The sequence below is a fragment of the Camelus dromedarius genome, chromosome 19 (assembly GCF_036321535.1).
Source record: "Camelus dromedarius isolate mCamDro1 chromosome 19, mCamDro1.pat, whole genome shotgun sequence".
NCBI lineage: Eukaryota > Metazoa > Chordata > Mammalia > Artiodactyla > Camelidae > Camelus > Camelus dromedarius.
The window spans coordinates 8,552,542-8,575,797 of record NC_087454.1 but is presented as its reverse complement, the minus strand read 5'-3'; the positions used below and the strand labels follow the sequence as shown (position 1 = coordinate 8,575,797).

Below are 23,256 nucleotides of genomic sequence, written 5' to 3'. Positions count from 1 at the left end.
ATCCTTTTCTCATTCTCTGCCACTCGCCTTCCCTCAGCTTTGTTGTCTCCTGACCCAGAACTACGCAGTCTCTGAAAGGGTTTCCATCTACCTGTAATGTGTGCACCCAGTACAGTCAGCACATAAGCCGAATTCTTATTTGGCCTCAGCTCCGTTGCCAAAGGAACCAAACCCCACCGTGAGGACAGGTGAGGGTCGGGCCACTGCCCACCCCTCAGGTGTAAGGAATATCTGCTCTTGGCCTAAGGAGCAGGAGAACATCAAACACACACATCTGTGACCACTGCCAGTCCTAATCCATAATGCAAAACAGACAAGCAAGAAAACACTCAAAAAACAATCCTTTGTTGATGGTTATGGGGAAGATGGCTAAACGCTTAGACCTTTGAAGGATATGAAGACATTCTTCCTCATACTTAATCAGACTCTCCTTGGCCATGATTTCAGCTTATGTCTTCTGGTTCTGTCCAGATAAAGACACTATTCTCTACATATGGTCTTTTTAATAAGTTATATCTTACATATAAAATAAAACATGTCAAACATTTCCTGTGTAAGATAACTTTTAATAAAATATATTTTGTATGTGAAAAGTTATATTGTATACTTTAATAGAACTCATATTTAAATATTTTAAATATATTTTAAAATTTATATTTGAATATATTATTACAAGTAAAATACATTTGTATATAAAATGTTATAGATTAATATAAATAAAAAATTAAAACATTTGATATTGGTACATTCATTTAAAAATATTAAAATAGACTATTTAAATGTATGAAAATAAATAAATATTGAAATCAATGCCGATGGTTTAATACTAAAATTAAATAATTGGACCCAAGTGTTATTTTTGTATAAATAAAAGGCGTTATAAAATGTTTCTAAATTGTAAAAAGGGTACCTAGTTTGGTCTGGGTCCGTCAGTAAGTTCCCATCCGGGGGCCACAGCGCCCCCTGTCGCTGTCTCGGCGCCAGGGCCCTGATGTACTGTTTGTCCTCCCGCCCGCAGGCATCGGCAAGAACGTCATCTGCGACCGCACGGCCACGCCGCTGGACGCCTTCCGCATGATGTCGGCCGCCCACTACTACCCCAAGCTCATGAGCATCATGGGCAACGTGCTGCGCTTCCTGCCGGCCTTCGTGCGCATGAAGCAGCTCATCCAGGAGGGCTATGTGGGCGAGCTGCTGGTGTGCGAGGTGCAGGTGCACGGCGGCAGCCTGCTGGGCAAGAAGTACAACTGGAGCTGCGATGACCTGATGGGCGGCGGCGGCCTGCACTCGGTGGGCACCTACATCATCGACCTGCTCACCTTCCTCACCGGCCAGAAGGCCGTCAAGGTTCACGGGCTGCTCAAGACCTTCGTGAAGCAGACCGACCACATCAAGGGCATCCGCCAGATCACCAGCGACGACTTCTGCACCTTCCAGATGGTGCTGGAGGGCGGGGTGTGCTGCACCGTCACGCTAAACTTCAACGTGCCCGGAGAGTTCAAGCAGGACGTGACCGTGGTGGGCTCGGCCGGGCGCCTGCTGGCGGTGGGCACGGACCTGTATGGGCAGCGCAACAGCTCCCCGGAGCAGGAGCTGCTGGTGCAGGACGCCACGCCCGTCAGCAACTCCCTGCTGCCCGAGAAGGCCTTCAGCGACATCCCCTCGCCCTACCTGCGCGGCACCATCAAGATGATGCAGGCGGTGCGCCAGGCCTTCCAGGACCAGGACGACCGGCGCACGTGGGACGGGCGGCCGCTCACCATGGCCGCCACCTTCGACGACTGCCTGTACGCCCTGTGCGTGGTGGACACCATCAAGAGGTCCAGCCAGACAGGCGAGTGGCAGAACATCGCTGTCATGACGGAGGAGCCCGAGCTGAGCCCCGCGTACCTGATCAGCGAGGCCATGCGCCGGAGCAGGATGTCCCTGTATTGCTAGCAAGGAACGGGGACCCAGCGCGACTTTGGTTAGGTCCCCCGTGGGGCCGGGAGAGTGGGAAAGGGCAGGGGGACAGGCGGCCTCGAGGAGTGTGGGGACGGGGAAGGGGAAAGGCGGTGTGAGAAAATGGCATCTGGGAGACCGAGCTCCTGCCCAGGTGAGGCCCCCCCCCCCAAACAAGACTGTTGCAGGGCTGAGCTAGTACCTGGGGGTATTCAGAGGGCCTGCTCCGAGGTCGTCCCTGCTGGCGCCTGCGTAGAGAGAGGAGGTTCAGCTGCCTCTGCTGCCCTTCACTGTGGGGCGGGGCGGGGTTGCGGTCCTCTGCACCTCGTCCCTCCCCGACACCTTGGCCTCCTTTGCAAGCCAAATGCTCCTGCGAGGTCAAGGCCCTGTATCCAGTGGCAGCTCAGTTGGCACATCTTCACACGTCCACGCAAGCCTGTGGGTCTGGGGAGAGGTGGGGGCGCAGCGGCTAACGAGAAAGTTCAGATTCCAGGAAGCCACTTAGTGTCTGAAGGAGAAAGTACTTGGTAGCAAAGTGTGTAGCTTTCTTGATTGATTGGTCTTCCTCCCAGGACGCAGGAGGGCGTGCCTTCCTCACTGACTTTTTGCCCTTCTGACCTGAGGTGGGGTGTGGGAATGCCAGGAACCACAAGAAGAGGGAGGGGTTCCCTTGAACCGAAAGGAGAGAGCAAGGGTACACCCTGCACCCAGACAGATGAGGCAGAGAGGAAAATGTCCCTTTGGATTTGTGAGCAGCGAAAAGCCCACGAGGAGCCACCGTGTAACTATTTCCCGTGGGATGGGGTGGAGGGTAAGAGGGGCCGGGTACTGGGGTGGGGAGGCTGTCCTTTGAAGGGGCCAAGGAGACAGCAGGAGCTTGGGGTTTGAGGGCCTGCTCTGTGCTGGTCTCCAGGACTGGGGGCAGCTGTGCGCACCCGGGTGGCAGTGACGGTTCCCCAGCAGCAGAGAGTGAGCCATCCCAGGCCCAGGCTCTCCTAGGAAACTGGGGAAGGGCTCTTCGGAGATTCCCCAGCCTTGTGGATTGAAAAAGGGAAATCTTCAGGTCTACTCAGATATAATCCTCTTCCCTTAAAAAGTAAATAAATAAATAAAAGTCAAGGCTCTTTTCCTTAGCTTTGACCTTTGCTTTCATGAATCACACACCTGAAAAATTTTGAATAGGTATTAAAAGGCCAGCAAGGAATATCATTTTCAGTGTTTCTAAATAGGGTTTCAAAGCCCTCTGATGTGTATACTTCACGTAGGCTTGAAAAGCCTAATGTAGGAAAAAAAAATCTTCCTTCCCTTGGTCTCCTGTCTCTCTTGTCTTGTCACCCTCTGCTTATAACTGTAGGCTTGGAGCAGGCAGTGCGGAAGGGACTCACTGGACACACACACACACTCTCTCTCTCTCACTCACTCACTCACTCACACACACACACGCACACACACACACACGTTGATAAATGCTCACTATCACCAGTGTTACTAGAAATCACTCTTAAAAATTCAAACCAAAAAGAAAGCCCAAGTCAAATACATTTTGAAAATGGGAAATTACACTTTTGTTCTCTTTTCTTAATCCTTCACCCCTCCTCTCCCCCATAGGACATTTGTCAAGGTCAGTGTGGAGACTGTTACTTGTAAATCTACATAGTGTGTGTTTACAGTCACAGAAATCCAACTGTTGTCTTTGGCACACAAGTGAGGCTTAAGCTTCTTTTCAGACGGCTGGCAGGAGGCCTGGAAGAGAATTTAAGGGGCCCAGAGGGCACCCCCAGGCTCTCAGAGCAAAACCTGAAACTGAGCAGTCTGGTCAGTTGCAGCCTCCCTCCTCCTCCCTAGGTCGGTGCACGAGGGTGCAGCGTGGTCAAGCCCCAACACCACGGGGATGTTGGGATTCTCTCACACAGAGGAGTAAGGATTACATTCCCAGAAGGAATGACCTTGCTTCCTGGGGCCTCACTGCAACATGCTGAGGTTAGTCAGCTGAAACTCACCATTGTACGTTAGGTCCCTGTGCTGTTGGCAAAGTTCATGATCAGCGTGCCAGCTTTTGTAGCTATCAGTTCAAAACTAGAGACTTGGTAGAATGGAAGTCTCCCAGTAACAGTTTGAGCAGAGGGTCATGCCATGGACTGTTTTGGTTCAGATTGTCCTAAATTCCTTTCTAGATAAATAGCTTTTGTGGAAATTGAGTGGAAATAATTTTTATTTTCCTAGCTAGCCCAAAGGCTGTGATTAAGGATGAAGAAAAAGGAAACTAGTGACTCTGTGGGTCTCATTTTTCTAAGTCATTTATAATCTAAGTAGGGATATTCCTGTTTCTGTACTTAACTAAAATACTTGGGAGTTTTTTTCCCCTAAAAGATCTCTGAGCTCTGTGATAAATATTTAGTGTCTAAAATAAAAATTCTCACTTGAGGCTGGGGTATAGAGAAAGAATATATATTCTTTAAAAGAAGCATGAAAATATTTTAGTAAGTGTTCTCAAATTTTATCTGCTGAAATGCATGTGGTAGGTAGAGGCAGGGACAAGAGGAAGACAAGACCTAGATAGTTCATTTTTGAAAAAAACAAAAACTATAGTAAATGGGTTCCCTGGTGCCCCTTTGGCCCCTGCCCTACTACTTGCAAAGACTTGATTGGGAGCCACAAGGTACAGCAGAAATCTCAAGCTTTCAGCAACATTCTACAGAAGGACTTTGTTCCGGCCCAGCATCCCTAACAGTCCCCCACAGGGGACTGGGTACCATCAGAAGGATTTGGGCTCAGATGGAGTCTTGGGAGTGATCAGCCCCTTTCTGCCTTATTGATTGTGTTTTGGGGACCTGGAGTAATGGAGTCTCCATTTTAGGGGCATCACACTTAGTCCCTCCTTCCCTGCTTTGTGGCCATCATCGTGTGTTTGCCACTGGTGGCCTCTGCTGATGTTCCAGATTCTGAGATTCTAAGTCAGGCTCTTACCCGGTGCCCACAAGGGTTTGGGAATGCTCCGTGCTTGCTTAGAAGGTTTGGATGCTCTGAGGTTTCTTCTGGAGAGAGTCCAGGACCACTGTCAGCTTCCTTACGACTTCTGCCCCCGACGGCAGAGGCACGGCAGGGGACGCTCCTCAGCCTACCTGGTAGCAGGTACCTCTAGCCTCTAAGGGCAGTCTTGGTTGACTCCAGCTGAAGATGATCTTCTCCCAGACCCTGCCCTGTCTGCGGGGATCCATCTAAATACTCCCCACACTCCCACATGTCCTGACCTTCCACTGTGTGCGGGGTGTTTTAAGTACAGTCTCTCACTTAATCCATAAAAACAACTCCATAGTAGTGGGTTGTTCCATTTTACACGCGAGAACATGGGGGCTGAGAGGAAGAGTAATTTGTCCAGAGCCACAGAACTACTAAGTAGAGGAGGGGTCACTTGAATCCCAAACCTTTCTTCGCCTCCAAACCACGCTGCCTCCCAGGTTTGAGTTTCTCCAGTTCCGTGCGGGGCAGGGAAGCACTCCTGGTGGAACCCTGTTGGGGTCTATGGAGCAACAGCAATTAGAGCTCAGAGTGACCTGCGTGGGGCTCCGCTCTGCCACTGTCGGCACCTTCCCGTTGAGCAGGACGCCACGTTTGATGTTCTGCCAGAAGGTTCCTTGTTGAGCTGCATATAGAAGAGTCGATTTTTCTTCCCCTTCCAAAAGGGGAATGTCACTCAGCTTCTTTTAGAACCAACTTCGTGGGTTGATTCTGATTGTAGGTGATGCAGCAAACTGCAGATTTGGGAAGTTTCAAAACACTGTTGGCCGATTATTGTAGACGGTTGGGTTTTGCTCTTGCTGGTCTGAGTATAACATAGGAAAATGGCTTTTCTCAGGGAATGGGGCTCCTAAAGTTCATTTGTTTGGGACTCAGATTTGAGCTGTGCGTTGTGTTTCTACCTGTAGACTCTCTTAAGTCTTCATCGTGTCTCGTAGCTGCAGCTGTGGAAATTGACCTGTGGTCATAAAATAGGTTTCTGATTGCATTGCTTTTATTCTGGTGGCTGTGGGGTGGGGATTCAGTATTGCTAAGGGTACCTTGGGGAGAAGGTAAATCTATTTTCATCTGAAGGGACTTCAGAGCCCAATCAATATGTTCAGTTCCTTTATTTTTACATCCCGAAGATGTTAAGTGACGACCAAGGTCACACCGCTTCAGAGCGGTAGAGCCAGGACTAAAATTCCAGTTTTCTGACTCTAAGATCCCATCCTGCCTCACACAGCATCTTCAGAGCTCTCAGATGGGGAGCGGGAGGCCCACAGAAGTGCGATGACTCGTCTGAGGTCCCATAGCTAGTTGATGGAAGAGCTGCATTTAGAACTCAGACCTGCAGTGGACCTGAGCTGTTGCAGCTGAATTTTTTTTGGTTTTTTTAAGAAACTCAATGATGTCTTGAGAGGACTCAGAAAACTAGCTGTTTAAAATTTCCCCTTGTGACTGTAATGTGAACAACAGTCTCTAATTTGTATTGTCTTTGGCCAGGGTGGAGGGCACATATGCAGATGTCCACCTTTGGGATTCCTGAGGCCCCCACCCCTCTCCCGGATCAGATCTAGGCCTTGACTCCCTTAGGGCCCCTGCCCTCCCCGCCACCCACTTTTCCGGCCGTCCAAATCCAGAAGTTTATAGGGCAGAGGCCACAACACTGGGGAGCTTTGTTGTTGTTTTTTTGATCAACTCTCAGAGCCCTGCATTTCAGTTCCTTTTTGGGGATAGGAAGGTAATGAAAGAAAAGCTGTATTTGTCTGCAGCCCGTAGGCCCCCCCAGCCTGCCCTGCCCCACCCCACCCCGGGGTAGAGAAGTGGGCAGGTGGGGAGTGCTTCAGGATGTCTCCCAAGAGGAGTGAAGACCTTCTTGCTGCTTAAAGAGGTGATGGGCACAGTGGTCTCATCATAGCCTGGAGGTGAAGCCAAGACCTTATCCGAGTAGCTACACCAGTTAGCAGCAGCAGCTGGTGGCCTACCGACCTTTCCTTCCCCGAGACACAGTCCCTATTTGCCGGAGTTCTTGGGAGGGCTACCCAAGCGGCTGGCTCAGTCAGGCTCCTAAAGTGTTGCACTACTGAATGCTCTCGAATCTGTTGCCCCTTTCTGTTTACGCCAGCAGTGAGGAGAGTCATCACGAGGCCATGTCACATGCAGTGGCTCCATGCTTAGCGTGGCAGTCAAAAGCTTGTCTGGGAGGGTGTGAGCAGGGCCCACAGACTAAGTCTGGTGCCAGCTATCTGTCCTTCCCCGTCCATCCAGGTCTCTGCTGTGCCCCGCAGCCATCACAAAGGCTATGTTGTTGGATGTTCCCCGTAGTTGTTCCTCATAAACTTGATGGGATTCTTTGTGATTCTAGTCCGAGGCTCAGAAAGAAAACACAAGCAGGAGACCTGCCTACTCTTGTCCGCCACCCCCACCCCCACCCCGACCCCTGCCAGGCATCCAGCTGAATTTAGTATTCCGCCCTGTGCCTTGCCCAGGGGAGGGGGAAGTTTCTAGCAAGTATGGCTTTCTGTTTGTTGCCTGGTGCTTTTACTGTACTTCATTTTTTTTTTTTAACCAAAATTGCATTTGTTTGATTGTCAACGTCGAGTATATATTTATTGTGTTTTACAAACATGAGTATATATATGTATGTATATGTATAAAACCAAACATATATAAAAGTCAAGGCATGTATACTAGATATTTTAAAGAGTTATTTATCAAGGGCAAAAGATGTGTGTTATAAAGTAAACAGAGTCTATATTTTATATATAATGTGATAGCAAAAAAATAGCTTATAAATTATAGAAGGTTTGGGGTTTTTTTAATTATTAAAGCAAAACAAAAAAAGACAATGAATGCAACTGTTCTTAGTGTTTTAAAGGCCACATTGCTGTGGGAGGCGGCCTTCCCTACCAGGCCCTCGGGCTGGACAGTCCGTGCCCCGGCCCAGAGCAGATGCCTGCTGTTACCTCTGCGATGCTCAGGGGGCTGTGGTTACCATCATTCCACCCACTGGCCTGTACCACTTCAAACCTGGCTTCCTGCTGTCCTCAATTTGCGTTGGTTGGATAAAGGAATGGAAGTACCAAATAAATATTGAAGAGAAGATACGAGTCCAGCTGTTTTCCTGTTTATTAGAGGGTGCTCCATCTGATGAGTTAGGTACCTGGCCAGTTTATGGGATGTGAAGCAAGAATGGGGTGGGAATGATGGTGGAGCATCCAGGGTGTGTGTGTGTGTCTGTGTGTATGTATCTAGCATGGGAGAAGCTGTTCTTTTTGATTGTAGATACATGTAGATGTGGATGTTAGAACTGGAGGCAATTTAGAGCAATCTGGTTCAAAGCCTCATTTTGAAAATGTGGAAATGGTGGGGAGATAACCTGTATAAGGCCATTTGGGGGGTGTGTGTGTGTGTGTCTGGGTGGTTGAAAGTCTGGTCCCAACAAACAAGAAGATGACAGCATAGACTTTAGATTGGGGGAGAAAATTTTAGAATTCTCTGTTATTTCAAGATCTTGACCTAATACCACCCACCAAGCTCTGCAAGACGTGTTCTAACAGGCTCAGCTGACTATTTTCAAGAGCATCTTTGCTTACTTCGTTCTTAGTAGTGTTTAAGAGCAACCATCTAGAACTGAGCTCAGCCGAATTTCAAATTTGCATGAATGAGGATGGGCTGGCCTTTCCTTTCCACCATCTGCTGTCTTAAAGAACGCACGTAGGTAATTCTTCTGGTCCATGCTTTCCGTTCACTTAAAAACAGTTTAGACTCAGGAAGAAGAAAACAAAAGCTGAGATTCCGTGATTCATTCCTTCATGAGCAAGTCATGATGTTAATGCATTCAGAACGCAGCCCATCTGTTAAGGCAATAAAATTGCAGCAAACTCCTGCGTTCACATGGGTTATTACGATGCACTTATAACATTCTGAACCTTATGACACTGTAGTAAGTCTAAGCTCAGTACTGAAGAAGGCAGTGAGAGAGAACACTTTGTCAAAGCTGAACGCCTCACTTGCCCAAATGTATTACGTGGCTGCCGTGGGGTCCGGTCCTCTGAGTTTCTTCCAGCAGAGTGGTCTGGGAACCAAACCCTCATGGAAGACATCACTTTCCTAAGCACTTATGTATATTTTCAATCCAGGAGCTAGATGTTCCTTCGCAGATTTGGAATCTCTTGGTGATGCTGGTTCCTCTCAATTTAGGCTCATTTCCTGTTACATAAGCCAGGGATTATGCTGCCTCCTACGAAATCACAGGATATGATCGCATTGCTTTCATAGTCTCTGGACTGCGGTTTCCAAAGAACAGTTGCAATTACATTGCGAGTCATTGAGGTTGTAGTTTACGGGTCAAATGAAGAGAAATCTGTCTCCTCCCGTGCCTAGCTACCTCAGCCCCTGCCCCACCACACACACGTGCATGTGTGTGCGCACACATGCATGACCATTTTCTGGTTTTATCTCCCGCTGCTTTTGTCTTAAGCATTTTAGCACCTTTTGTGGAAAAATAAAATGACTGCTACAATTGTTATGAGAATGGACTATACGTGTACAAAGTATGCAGAATTTTGCATAGAAAAATAATTTCACCTCACTCTATAAGTTGTATGCTCCCATTTTATGAACCCACACTTACCTGAATCTTGCCTGAGAAAAGATCCCTCTGCCTTGATTGTCCTAGGCAGTCTCCACATGCCTTTGTCAGGAGCAGTGCTCCCTGCGGAAGGCTGGCCGAGAAGTGACAACCACAGAAATAGAAAAAAGGCACTTGATAGCATGTGAGCCTTGTCATGACCAACTAGACAGCATTACAGCTTACTTTAGCCAAAACCTCTATGAAGAAGCTTATGCAAAATGTTCAGAATTCTTTGCCTTGTTCATTCAAGTTCAGGCTCCCTCTTGAATCCTATCTCTGAGTCTCCATCTGCTGGGTAAATTCTTGAGAGATGACTTGAGCTAGGACAGTCTTTGCAGCACCACTGTGGTCCAACCACACCTCTACTAGATGGACTTCTAAGTTGGTTATTGGACTTGCTCCCAAATATCCTAATGATGGGAACCCCTTTCTCTCCTAATGTTACCCATATTCTAACCATCTTAGGTCAAACAAAACTCTCCTTTTGGCCATGAGTAAAAATGAAAGACTAACTTTAGGAGTAACTTCTTGGGCAGTTATAGATGCATTTCTTTCTTGGTAGATGATTTGTACATTGGTGGGGCTCAATCCCAGAATTACAACCTGGGAGGCACATGTATGTAAGTCCCATTGTCTCTGACCCATTTATCACTGGCCATCAGCCCCTTGGAAGCCGGATGCCCTGGGAGGAGGAACCTAAGAGGGCCATGGGGATCGTGACCATGAAGCCCATGAGGCCCTAGGCTGTCCTCAGCCTTGAACCCCACCAAGTCACTGACTCCCTTTTAGGGAGCATTGAGGGGTCTAAATCAGGCCAGACCAAAGCTGTTTGGGGCTGCCTTGGGAATAGTGACTCACTCTAGGCTCCTTAAAACCAAGATCAAACAGACAGAATAGCTGGTGAAAATATAGAGGCGGAAAGGAAGGCCAGAGTCCCTGCTGTCTTTCTAGGTCTTCTGAGGCTGCTTGTCTGGGATGTGGCAGCTAACAGGTGAGGCTGGGGCCTCAGTCCCTCTTCAGTGTGCTGGGCTGAGTACTCAGGTTTCTACCATGAAGCAGAAGAGAGAGCCAGCCGGGGAAGAATAACTGGGTATCGGGTATCAGCCCTGCTGTGAGGAGCTAAAACATCTGCTTCACTGAGGAGGCGAGTGGGCGGAAGTGATGGGGAGCAAAAAGAGAAGGAACTGGGGTCATGGGGGGTGGCAGCAGGGACATGAGGCAGAAGCAAGAGTGGACATTCCTGCCAAGGGTAAAAAGACGAGCGGAGGGAAACAGGTAGAAGACCAGAGGCACGCATGTAAGATGTGGAAGGTTCTGGAGATAACTGTGTTACGTGAGACACCTGAGACGTGGCTCCTCTGCGGCTGACAGCCTTATCTGTGTGCTGAGAACAGCTTGTTGGAGGAGGAGGAGAGAAGACGAGAAAGCACGAGGGCGGAATTCTTACAGGAACTTGGAAGAGCTGGGCTGACTCACTTCTAGAGCTGTTCAAAGCGATCAAACCGTCGGCGTTTGCTGGGAAAATTTCCATACGACCCTCTGTGTTAAATGAGCACCAGACTCCGAGTGCGCCCTGGGTCCCCTCCTCCTTTCTTGTTGCTTTTGCTGTTTGCAGTCCCTTCCCCCTCCCAAACCTGACGTGTTCAAGGATTCTACATCTTCCATTTCACCCTGTCTGCTCGTCCCCCCTGGGGACACATTCAGGAATCTGCCAGATAGCCTTTATTTTTTCCCACACACAGGATGTCTCACCCTCCTCAGCTTTCAGGGACCCCGCCCACCAGGCCATCACTCAATCTGCTTTCTCCTCTTGCCGAGAGCATTTCTGAAGGCACTCTCCTCGGGGAGCAGGAGGAGGTGCTCCCTAGCCGCATCCAGCCGTGGCTTGCTGCCTTGGACCCCCCGCTCAGTCCTCAGCTCTGTCCCCGATCTCATCGGGTTGCTGTGACACTCAGGTTTTTCCCCTTGTTGACAATAACCTCTTGCTTTCATTTATCCATTCATCCAAACAGAGGTCATCTGATGAGCGCCTCCCTGCCTGTTTTCCTGATCACTGAGTGTGGGTTGTATCTGACTTGCTTCCTCATCCTTGCTTGGAAACAAAGGCGGGTACCTCTGCCTTTGCTATGCTGGACCACATCCCTTCCCAGCCTGCTCCCGCTCCCACCTTGAAGCTCTCCTTGTCCACTCAACACTCCCTTCATCCTTCAGTTGGGCCAGAATATGAATTCCAGGCAGTCTTTGAAGTTGGATCGAAAGAAAAAAACTAACAAACAAAAATCTTAATTTTTACTAACTCTAACTGAAATTCAGCATTTTCTTCAATTGTGGCATCAAGTCACAGGTGGATTAGTGGCATCTGTGACTTTATCACCAATAGGAATCACATATATCTTCAGATCTCATCACTGGTTTTGCCGATATCTTAAAATATCATTTATACTCATGACTTCTCTAAAATTATGGAAATCATTAGACTACAACCAGATCTTGTTATTTAATACTTCAGTAAAAAGCCCATACACTGCCCTATCACAACTTTAAAAAATTTAGAGGTACCTGTATAGCAATATAATTCACTACCTTATAGTCATATGTGTATTATTTTATACATTTGAAAACATTTTCCTGGAGGTTAATGACATTATTCCAAATGTCATTAAATTATAACATTATTCCAAAAAGGGATCCATCGACTTACAAGACTGCCAAAGATATACAAGGCACAAAAAAGTTGAGAACCCCTGAGTCTGGCAGAAACAGCTTTTGCATGATTCTTACTCTCAACTATGAAAATTTTCCATCGTGATTGAATATGATTTAAATAATGATACACTGACATCAAAAGACCCCTTCTAGGTGCCCAAACTGCCATCTTTAGGAAGTTCTTGTTTCAACAAAGCTGGATGGTTAAGATGGTCAATTTTATGTGTTGTATATTTTGCCACAATTTAAAAAATTTTAAGCTCCCCAGGTAACTGAGGGGCAGCCCCAGCCCCCACCCCTCCCCCACCAGCTCCCTCCCTCCCCCTCCTCCCCCACTTCGTCTCCCACCCCTCCCCCACCTCTTCTTCCCTCCCCCCTTTAGGTCAGCCAATCTGACATTCTGGAAACGCCCCCTCTCTTTTGCCTGTCTACCGCCATTCAGAGCCCTTTCATTCGTATTTCTTTATGGAAACAAAAGCCCCCCTTTCCACGGGTGGCTGTTAGCAGAGTGTAAGTGGATGAAAGGTTCTTCCCTAAGCCTGTCAGGAGGCAGCAGACAGCTGGCATTACCACCGACAGTCCCAGCGCTGGGGAGGACAGCATCCTTTTCAGCTCTGGAATGCCTTTCATCCTCAGTGTTGAAAGCTTTGCAGAAATTAGGCCAGGGCTTGTGAAACAATTTAAGCCTGGTCGTAAACAACCCCAAAGTCGACACTAACGCCTCCATGTACTTTCTTTCACTGGCTTTTTGGCATCCTTGACCCAGCTAATGGGCTTGGAAAAAGCCTTTTTCACAAGTGGCACGTTCAGATAAGCTATGTCCCCTGAAATTCAGCACCAGGTGGTGTATCTGTGCAGTTTAACGCACTTCCACTGATGTGGGGACTCGGGCAGTTCAGATCAGAGGGAACAGATCAGAGGTGAAGCCCTCCTCCCAGGCAGCCCCCAGTGCCCAGAGCCTCGGTCCCACGTTTCATGTCAAGTCCGTGGGAGCTCTTGTTCTTGGCTGCAGACGGACTCAGGGCACCAAGTCAGACCCTTGCCTTAGTGACCTGGAAAAGTGACTGTGGCACCAAATTCTTGTCTCTCCCTGTTAAGGAATAACTTAAAATCTCACGTTGAAAAGCCTGTATGTGTACTTCCCACATATATGTAGCTGGCTCTGTGAGTTTGTCCGCGTCTCCATCAGTAGGGTCCTGCCCGTGAGGTTACTCTGTTGGAGAGAAGAATTTTCCCAAGGTTTCACCCCTCCCTGGAGTGCTTTGCTGTGTCATTGCACACATCAACACTTCAACACTTCATGGAAGGAGTCTTTGGTGAGGCATGGCTGTGAACTTACACGTTCACTGGAGAGTCTTTTCAATTTTCTACGCCCTACGTAGTTATTAATGGCTACTTTTCTGGAAGGTCTCATTGTGTGCCAGCCCCCTCCCCGCATTGCCTACACGGTCTTTCCATGCATTCGTGAACTCTAGGCCACTGTCCCCGCTTTCAGAGTTTGACCGGCTCACACACCATTTCTTTGAGCCGCTGTGGCCTTGCCTGGCCCAGGCATGGTTCGTCATGAAGGCACAGGACCGAGGAGCAGCGGCAGTGCCAGGCTTTTCTATCCAGAGAACTGTGTGGCTGCCACACCCATTGTGTGTTCATTTCTCTGCTGCCTTTCCTCTGAGATCAGATTGTTCTCAGACCTCATTCTGTGACTGAGGTCCTGGCAACTACCCTATAAGGTGAAGAAAAGGAGTTGGGACAAGCCCCACGGAGCTCCAAAGGCCCGAATCTCCTGGCAAGCTGGTTTTCTTCAACCCAGCGCTGGCTCCTGGTGGCTGGGTTGCTCAGTGGCCTGATCATGGACCACGTGTAGCCTTTTCAGAACTCTTTCCCGACAATTAACTCTAGGATGACTTTCAAGAGACTTGACTTTTAGCCAAGAAAGGAAATATAATTAACTTTCAGTTCTGCTTTTTGTGTCGTGGGTCGCTTGTGGCCATGTTTTCCTGCCCAGGATTCCTGAGAGACGGCACCAACTACAGTGGGTGCCATGTACGCTGCAATCATTTTTGCTCAGAGTCTTAATCAGAACTGCCCCCCTCCCCGTCCTGTGCTCCCCAAGTCCACTCTAGGGGGTACAACAGACTCTCAGGCTGGGGGCAGTTTGAAAAGTGACCTGCAGAGCAGCAGTTCTCAAAGTGTGCTCCCTGGCTCAGTGCCATCAGCTGGGGAACTTGTTAGAAACACAAATCCTCGGTCTCGGGAAACAGGGAAACTCGGACCTGGGCCCGGCAAGCCCTCCAGGTGAAGGTGAGGCATCACAGCCCTAGGCCAGTCTTTGTTTTCCATCTAGCCCCCTGTAGAATCACTCATGCTTCTAGAACAGTGGCTCTCAGCCCTGGCTGCATCTTAGAATCACCTGGGGGAACTTTCACAAAATAGATACCCAGGCTGACCCCACCCCCCACCTCACCGAGATTCTGATTTAACTCCTCTGCCAGGGGCCCAATCACAGGTCTTCAGGTGATTCTAATGCACAGCCCGGGCTCAAGAACCACTCACGCTCCTCTCTCTGCAGATTTTGGCAGCCTTGTAAGTAACCACCGGTTTGTTCCCCACTCCCTCCTTCCAGCACAGAAGGAATTACTCCTTGTAATTCAGCATGATCCCTCATCAGCCTGAGAGACAACAGGAGGTAAGACAGAGCGTTGCCAGAGGGGACACTTGGGTTCAGCCCCTTTTACTTGCTGCAGGACTTCAGGAAAATTAAATCCTTTCATCTTTCTAGGGCTCAGTTGCCTCATGTCTAAAACAGAAATTATATTAATAATTCCTTCCTTTCTTAAGTCGGAGAGCTAGTTGATAGTCAAAGTCTTTTCCAGCAAAAAAACAAAACAAAACTTATATTCTAGGAGATTTTGAAAGGTCAGAACTTGTCTTCAGCATAGAATTGCTAATATTTAATCTTACTCCCTCCAGGATGGACAGAAAATATTGTGAGCTGGTCAATTTTGTGTTTTTGTAGTATTTCCAAATATAAGTTGAGTCTAAAAGAAGCTGGTACCCTGAGACAAACAGATGCCAAAAAAGAAGCCGTTACAACGGTTTGCGTTCTTACTCTGCTTTAGAACGTCCCAGCGGGCCCTCAGCAGTCTGTCTGGAGGGCGGCCCACGTTCACGTTCAGCCCAGCTACCCATGTTCACGGACGCCTGACTCTTTTCACGTCTACTCAGCTACCTGCCTTTCCTCCTGACTCCTTCTCCCCTTCCCCTCTTTTTTTCTTGGCTCGGCAAAAACTGTACCGTAATCAGCCTGTGCTGTGCTAACGTACAGACTCCTGTTAAAAAAAAAGCAAGCCGAGTGGGCCAGGATGGAGAAAGTGAATAGGCTGAGTGTTTCCTGCGTCAGTTGCTTGATGTTTTTGGTTGGCTCACTTTCTTCTTCCCGGAAAACAAGATAGGTTGGAATTCCTCTCCCTCCTAAACCACCCCCCACCCCCCGACAGTAAGTGATGAGATTCGAAGGCTGAGAGAGGATGGTAAGTGGTTTCAGGGTAATCTTATGTCAACGGTACTATGTAATTAGCCAAGTGGATCTCGAATGTCTAGAAATTCCTTCAGAAACGCAAAAGAAACACTGAAAAAGGAACCTGGGAACTTGGCCAGAGAATACAGCCAGGCCTTCCCAGCTGTGGCCCAAGTCACTCTGGGGACAGTGCAGATCTGGACATTGTGTTCAACATGCCAGAGTCCTACCTTCTTTATATATATATAAATATATATTTATTTACTAATATAGGTATATTTATTGAAGTATAGTCAGTTTATAATCTTGTGTCAATTTCTGGTGTACAGCACAATGCTTCAGTCATATAGGAACATACATACACTGTTTTCATATTCTTTTTCACCATAAGTTACTACAACATATTGCCATACAGTATAAACTTGTTGTTTATTTTATATATAGTAGTTAGTATCTGCAAATCTCAAACTCCCAATTTATCCCTTCCCACCCCGTTCCTCTCCTTGTAACCACAAGTTTGTTTTCTATGTCTATGAGTCTGTTTTATAAATAAGTTCATTTGTTTTTCTTTCTTTTTTTTTTTAGATTCCACGTATAAGTGATATCATATGGTATTTTTCTTTCTCTCTGGCTTACTTCACTTAGAATGACATTCTCCAGGTCCATCCATGTTGTTGCAAATGGCATTATTTTATTATTTTTTATGGCTGAGTAGTATTCCATTGTGTATATATACCCAGCTTCTTTATCCAGTCATCTGTTGATGGACATTTAGTTTGTTTCCATGTCTTGGCTATTGTATATAGTACTGCTATGAACATTGGGGTGCAGGTGTCTTTTTGAATTAAGGTTCCCACTGGATATATGCCCAGGAGTGGGATTGCTGGATCATATAGTAAGTCTATTTTTAGCTTTTTGAGGAATCTCCATACTGTTTTCCATAGTGGCTGCACCAAACTACATTCCCACCAGCAGTGAAGGAGGGTTCCCTTTTCTCCACACTCTCCAGCATTTATCTTTTGTGCAAGAGTTTCACCTTCTAACCTTCACTCCCTTCTCCATTTCTATCATCAGAAAACTTGTCTTTTCTGGAGGAGATGTGCAGGAAGGGGGTGTGGCCAGCCAGTTCTAAGCCCCTAACCCATGTCTCAGCTTGAATTTGGGAGACTCAAGTGCAGCTGGCCGAGAATCCTAGCCGTGCTTTTTATTTAGTGTGCAGATCAAGATCAGTGACCTTTACTCTCTTTCACGTATGTGCCCCTTGCCGTTGAAGAGACTTGTTTTCTGGACCCCAGGTCTGCAGTCCGATCATGCCACCTAGAAGTTTCTCGGGGAGATAGGTAAGGTTTAGAGGTATAGATTCCACACACTACTTCTTAGCGTTCCTACTGCCTTGACGAGTAAAGAGATTTTTGCATCTTGTTTAATGTTTTGGTTGCGTCTTTGATTCTTTTCTTTTTTAATTTTACAATTGAGGGGATGTTTTAACTTCTAACTGTTGTTAAACCCAGATGAGATCGAGTTAGCCTCCAAGACAGCTTCCCCATGCTGTGGGGCGTATTTGGAAATCTATATTCATTTGGCTATGTTTAGGTGCATAAAACAGAGTCTCAAAATAACAGTGGCTTAGGCAAAGTAAGAGTAGCTTTCTGTCTGTGTAGCAGCTGAAGCTAGAGTGGAGGGCCTGGCTTCTTTATCTGGTGGCTCCGTCTTCCCTAAAACGTTGTCTGTGTCCGGATGTTTCTAGGGGGCTCCCCACTATGCAACTGTGTCTGCATCCCAGCCGGCATGAAAAGGGCATGGGAGAACATGTCCCTTCCCTTGGAAGGCATGACCCAACGTTTCACACAAATGTCCCCCTCACAACTTGTGGCCAGGACTTAGCCTCATCATCACACCTACCTGCAGGCAAGGCTGAGAAATGCAGCCTTGATTCTGTGGTTCTGTTATCCCCACCTGAGATTGCCCCACTCTGATCCAACTAGACCTAATTTCCATGTTCACACTTGACTTTCGATTTAGGTCACCCCCTAAAGACCCGTCCTCAGCTGTCTTCCCACTTGTGCTCCAGATCCTGGACCATCTCCCCCACTCAAGGATGTGGCTCCAGTAAATTGCACCCCCCTTACCAAGTCTTCCTTCGCTAACCTACCATCGCGTCCCTGCTGCTGCTTCACCTTGACACGACTTCCTTCTCACCCCAACCCAACAGCCGCCCAGTTCTTCACTTCTCTTTGCAACAAAACTTCTTAAAAGAGCAGCTGATATGTCCTGTCCCCAATTCCTCTCCTCCCATTTTCTCCTAAAACCATTCCAACCAAGCTTTTGGTCTCGTGGTCTTGTCAAGATCATCAACGACCCCCTGTGATCAGTTCTCAGTCTTCTTTTACTTGATGTATCAGCAGTATTTGACGCGGCTAATTGCTCCCTCCTTGATACACTTTCAAAATTTGGTTTCCAGGAAAGCCTCCTGATTTTCGTCCTGCCTCACTGATTGCTCCCTCTTGGCCTCTTATGCAATTTCCTCCTTCTCTCTTGACGTTTTAAAGTTGAAGTGTCTTTCTATTTCCTTCTCTCCTTCAATTACCCACTGCTTTGGTGACCTCATGGCTCTTAGGTAGCCTTTATATGCTGACAACTCCCAAGTGTGTATCTCCTGCCTGGACCCCTCTGCTGAACCCATCAGTTGTGACCAGTCAGGAGACGGACACAACACAGTAACCTGAACCAGGACAGTTTAATATAATTATGACAGGGGACTGGAGTGATGGAGGATTGGCTATCAAGGAGTAAAGAAAACTCTAAAGAATACAGGAATTGCAGCTACAGGGAACACCCACTACCCCTATGGCTGAGATAGAGAACCCAAGGAGGGAACAAATCTGGAAGAGGGGACCCCCCCCATTCACACCCTAGGACTGAGATCCAGACCTAGTTGGATGGGGCAGAGCTGTGGCTCATGGGATGGTGGAGAAGTCCGCTTAGCTGCTGTGCTGGTGGGATTTACTGAGAACGGCCCTCTCTGGTGCTGGGGAAGCTTCTGCTGGTTGGTGCTGTACTTTGGAACTTGCTGCAAAACTTCACAAAAGAGCACCAGAGGAAGCCATCCATGAGGAGGTATCTTGTGTTCCTGCCTGCCAGGGGCTGTCATTGGTTGTCACTGCAAGAGCCAAGCTCTAGATGCCAGGCACAGTGCAAGTGTCTGTCAAGAAGAGTGAACCAGAATCAGGAAAGGAAACCCTTTCTTCTTGCAGGGTCCCTCCAATGCACTCTGCTGAGGAAACTTAATATCATGCCAGAGGGCCAAGTAAAAATGTTCACAGGGTTCAGCTCCATTATCACACAGCAGGTGTTGAAAGGTGGGCTGGGAGCTGAGAGGCATATAATTGACATCTCCAAACTTGTGATCAGTCAACTACATGACATTTCCACTGGGATGTCTGATGGCCATCTCAAGCTTACTGTGTCCACAGCTGAACCAGTGTCCAAATTCTCCCAAATTCTCACTCCCTTCCCCACTCTTGCAGTTTCTGAGGCCCAAGTCTCTCCAAGTCACTGCTCTCACTCCCTGTATCTAATCTGTGAAGAAAACCTGTTGGCTCTACCTTTAAAAATATATCTATAATCTGACCACCTGCCCCCCTATCCAGTGTTACTTCCCCATTCAAGTCATCATCATCATCCCTGTTCTAAAGCACAGTGGATGGATGGAAAGTGCAAGGTCGAATAAGGCCACAGGATCAGGAGATGACTGCCATTGAAAAGACTGTTTGACTCATAGTTCCTAAGAGGAGGGGGGCATGCTGCCCTGTGGGGGGGGCACCCGGGGAAGCACCAGGGTCATCAAGAGGCAGCGAGAGAGGGGAATTGTGGGCAAGAGCGTTTGCTGTGGCTTCCCTTGGAAAGCAGAGACGAGGCAGGGAAAGGAGGCTTAGGATTGGCTGGTTCGAATACTTCCAGTGGACTCTGGGCACAGGGGCTGTCCCTAGGTGTCTGGTATGTGGCCCTGGGAGGATTAGGGCAGGGGAATCGAGGCCCAGAGTGTGAGAGCTGATAAGGGAGGTGCTTGGGGGTGTGGACTCTGGATTGGTTGGTTTGCATTTGAAAAGCACGCTCCTGGAGGGGGACTTCTCCCAAGAAGGGGGCCAGCGAGGGAGGCAGGAGACACGTGGGGACCCCGGCACGTTGAGGTCCTCCAGAATGAGGCGTGTCCGGCTTGTACATGTGGGACAGATGTTAAAACATCACGTTTACAGAAGTTGCAAACGTGCTTAATACCATCCCTGGCTTGGATTTCTGCCTTGGCTCTTAACAGGTATCTGTTTCTCCATGTGTCCCTCTGAAGTCTGTTGGCAACATAGCGACAAATGTGGTTCTTTTAAAATATGAGTCAGACCATGTCACTTCTCTGCTCAGAACTCCCCATTTCACTCCAGAAAAGGCTAAAGTTCTCGCAGTTACCAATGTGATCCCGCCACCCCACCATAAACCTTTCTGCCTACCGCTGTAATAGCTCTGCCCCTCTGTCACTGCAGTCCAAGCACACCGGCCTCCTTGTCATTTTTCAAGTAAAGACATACGCAATCTCACCCCCAAGACCCCAACCACCGTGACCCTCATTTAACTTTTCTTCTTTCCCCCAAATTTACTTATTTGTTGTATATATTGTTTTTTATCCATTTACCCCACTCCATGGAAGGGATATTTTACTTTTTATCTACTATATGTTTATCTTTTTCTTTATTTATATGGACATGCCCCAAGCCCTTAGAAAAGTGCCTTGAACATAGTAGGAACTCAATAAACATTAGTGGAAAAGTGAATAGCTGGTGTGTGTCCTCAACAGAGGAGGCACCAGTGACCACACTTCCTACCAGCTCCTGACCAGCAAAAAGTTACTCTCTCCTCCTGCTAAAAGCTTGTGTTGTACCAAAGGCCCTCCTTAAGGGTCTGCTTCTAATCTGGGGCACATCTCAATGGCTTCAGCCTCTCTGAGGATCCACCTGGGTGTCCACATGCTGCTCCTTACTTCCAACCCTCTCTTTCCAAATTCTGGGACTATCTTGTCCACAGAGTCAGAGAAGCAGTCCCTCCCACCATCCCTCAGTTCATCAAACTACTGGGCATGGATGTCACTCTTGAGCAATTGCAGGTAATCATGGTACTCTTAAGCACTCGACATATTCCTTTTATTTAATTCTCATGTTAACACCGTGAAGCACGTAGTTCCATTCTCCCCGTCTTACAGAAGACATTGGGAAGTTAAGTACTGTGCCCAACCAGTAAATCAAGGAGCCAGAATGCATCTGTGCCTTTTGGCCAGAAAGTCTGATGTCTTGAAAATGACAGTTACTAATTTGGAGGGAGCGAAACCTGACTTGAACTTGAATTAAACATTGGTTTTGAGCTGAATTATCAAGGGATGGAAGTCCAATGTAATTTTCCAAAGTAAACTGCTCTTAATCGGTCTTAATAGGCTCAGATGGAGCCAAATCAGAACAGCCTGACCTCATCCTGGATCACAGGGCTTGGGCTCCTGTTTCTATATGCGTTATTCTTCAGTGCCTTCCCGTGGCTCTTAGAGCAAAGCCCCCATTTCCTCATTTTCTATGACCCCTCCCAGTCTGCATGAATTCTCCTCTGACTCCTAGACGCCATCTTGTATATGCATTACAACATCAGATATCTGTGTGGTTTTGGGGATTCATCTGTGTCTCTTTCTGTAGACTTTGAGCTGCTTCTTGAGAGTAGGGATGTGCATTCCCAGTATTTGGCACATAGTGGGGACTCAAAACATTTGTGGAAGAAGAATGAAGGCTTGCAGCCACCTCCAGTCTCAACTACTCTCCTATCAAATCACATTCTCTGGAGAGAATCTGATAAACTCACATGCTCTCGGACACAAATGAGCAATTTGGTTGAAAGTCTGGATCCTTCCAGGGCTCCTTGCTTTCTAACAGCAGAGAGTCTTAAGTCAATGAAGTGGCATTTAAAGCAGAGCAGGAGCAGAGGCGGGAAGATGTGGGGGGAACCGGGCAACACTTGTTGGCAAATCGTATTGGATGGATGGACATCAACTCTGTGTCTGCGCAGCGTGAGGCAGCTGCTCCTATATCAAGGCAGAGCTGAGCATTTTCCCCTTTATTTTCTCAAAGAAGGAAAATGCCTGAAAGTGAATAAAGAACATTGCATTTTCTTCTTCTTTTACTCTAGCAAACCCCATTCCACATTTAAAAATTTTACATATGCCTTGACAAGTTCTTTTCTGTTTTTTGATTTTCCTATGGGAAATGCCACTTCTCCTAGAACTTTCCCCACCCCGACACCCACACTCGTAAATAGCAACTTTTTGATGCCAAAGCTGGAGGAAGGCCAAGGGCTCATTTTTCAACCGAGAATCAGGTATTTTTTCATCATAAATGACTAGGAACAAATCAGTGTGGAAGCCTGGTTTATTACATGGATCTTGGGATCCTTCGCTGTATCAAATGTATGTGCAAAAGATGCATTAGAAATTCCTAAGGGCCGGTGTTAAATGATATTACTCCGTATGCCATCTGTTTCTTCATTATTTTGTGCTTTTCCTGTATTCATTGCAGTGATTTGGCCCAAAGCTAAGAAGTGAAAAAGGTTCCTGTTCCTTAAGTCTTTTTTTTTTTTTTTTTAAACAGAGGCACTGGAGATTGAACCTAGGACCTTGTGCATGCTAAGCATGCACTCTACCACTGAGCTACACCCACCTCTCCATGTTCCTTAAGTCTTATCAAGATTTCTCCTTCCTCTTTCTCCCCCTCTTCATCTTCTTCCCACTGCTCCCTCCTCCGCTGCCGCCTCCCTCTTCATTATATTATAATCACGACCATCAGTGGAGCTGTTGGAGGATTTACAGGAGTAGCTCCTCCATGTTGTAATCATTGTGCTGGGGGCTCATTTTCCCTGTTAAAGGAACAGATCTAAAATCCTACAGACTTTTACATCTCTGTTATGAATTCCACTGCAGGGCTTCTCAAGCAATCTTGTGGCAAAGAACCAGCTTTCTTGATAAAAAAAAAATTCCACTCTGTTCTGGACTTAACTTTTCTCAAATATAATAAAGATGAATGACTCGAAAATGAAATAAAAAAGACATACACGCGTAAGTCCCCAGTCTTGATTATTAGATGCAACAGGCCTAAAGCTACTCTGTCAAATTGCTATCGGAGTGTCTGACTGGGTGCTCTGAACTTCTGTACTTACCAGGTTGCAGACCCATCACGCACAGTCCATGGACCAACACTAGACAGAGGACCACACTTTAAAGCAACTCTGTTCCAGCAAACCAAAGTATCTTGTTTCTACCTTACAGTGTTTTGGTTTATAGGAAAGATCAAAATGCCTACAAGTTCTCCATCTTACCCTAAATCTAAACAACTAACAAAAACTCTTTATGCGCCACACACATACACCCCCCCCCCCC

The 23,256-nt window shown here is 47.3% G+C and overlaps 2 protein-coding genes across 2 annotated transcripts in view; both read left to right on the top strand.

Annotated features, from left to right (window-relative positions):
* The window catches only part of GFOD1 (Gfo/Idh/MocA-like oxidoreductase domain containing 1), a 91,515-nt gene extending 83,471 nt beyond the window's left edge, over window positions 1-8,044 (top strand). The window contains exon 2 of the mRNA XM_010980082.3: window positions 1,019-8,044. Within this exon, the coding sequence (XP_010978384.1) occupies window positions 1,019-1,938 (920 nt within the window). The 3' untranslated portion in view covers window positions 1,939-8,044. The remainder of the gene's footprint in view (window positions 1-1,018) is intronic.
* The window catches only part of TBC1D7 (TBC1 domain family member 7), a 132,170-nt gene that overhangs the window by 82,641 nt on the left and 26,273 nt on the right, over window positions 1-23,256 (top strand). The window lies entirely within an intron of this gene.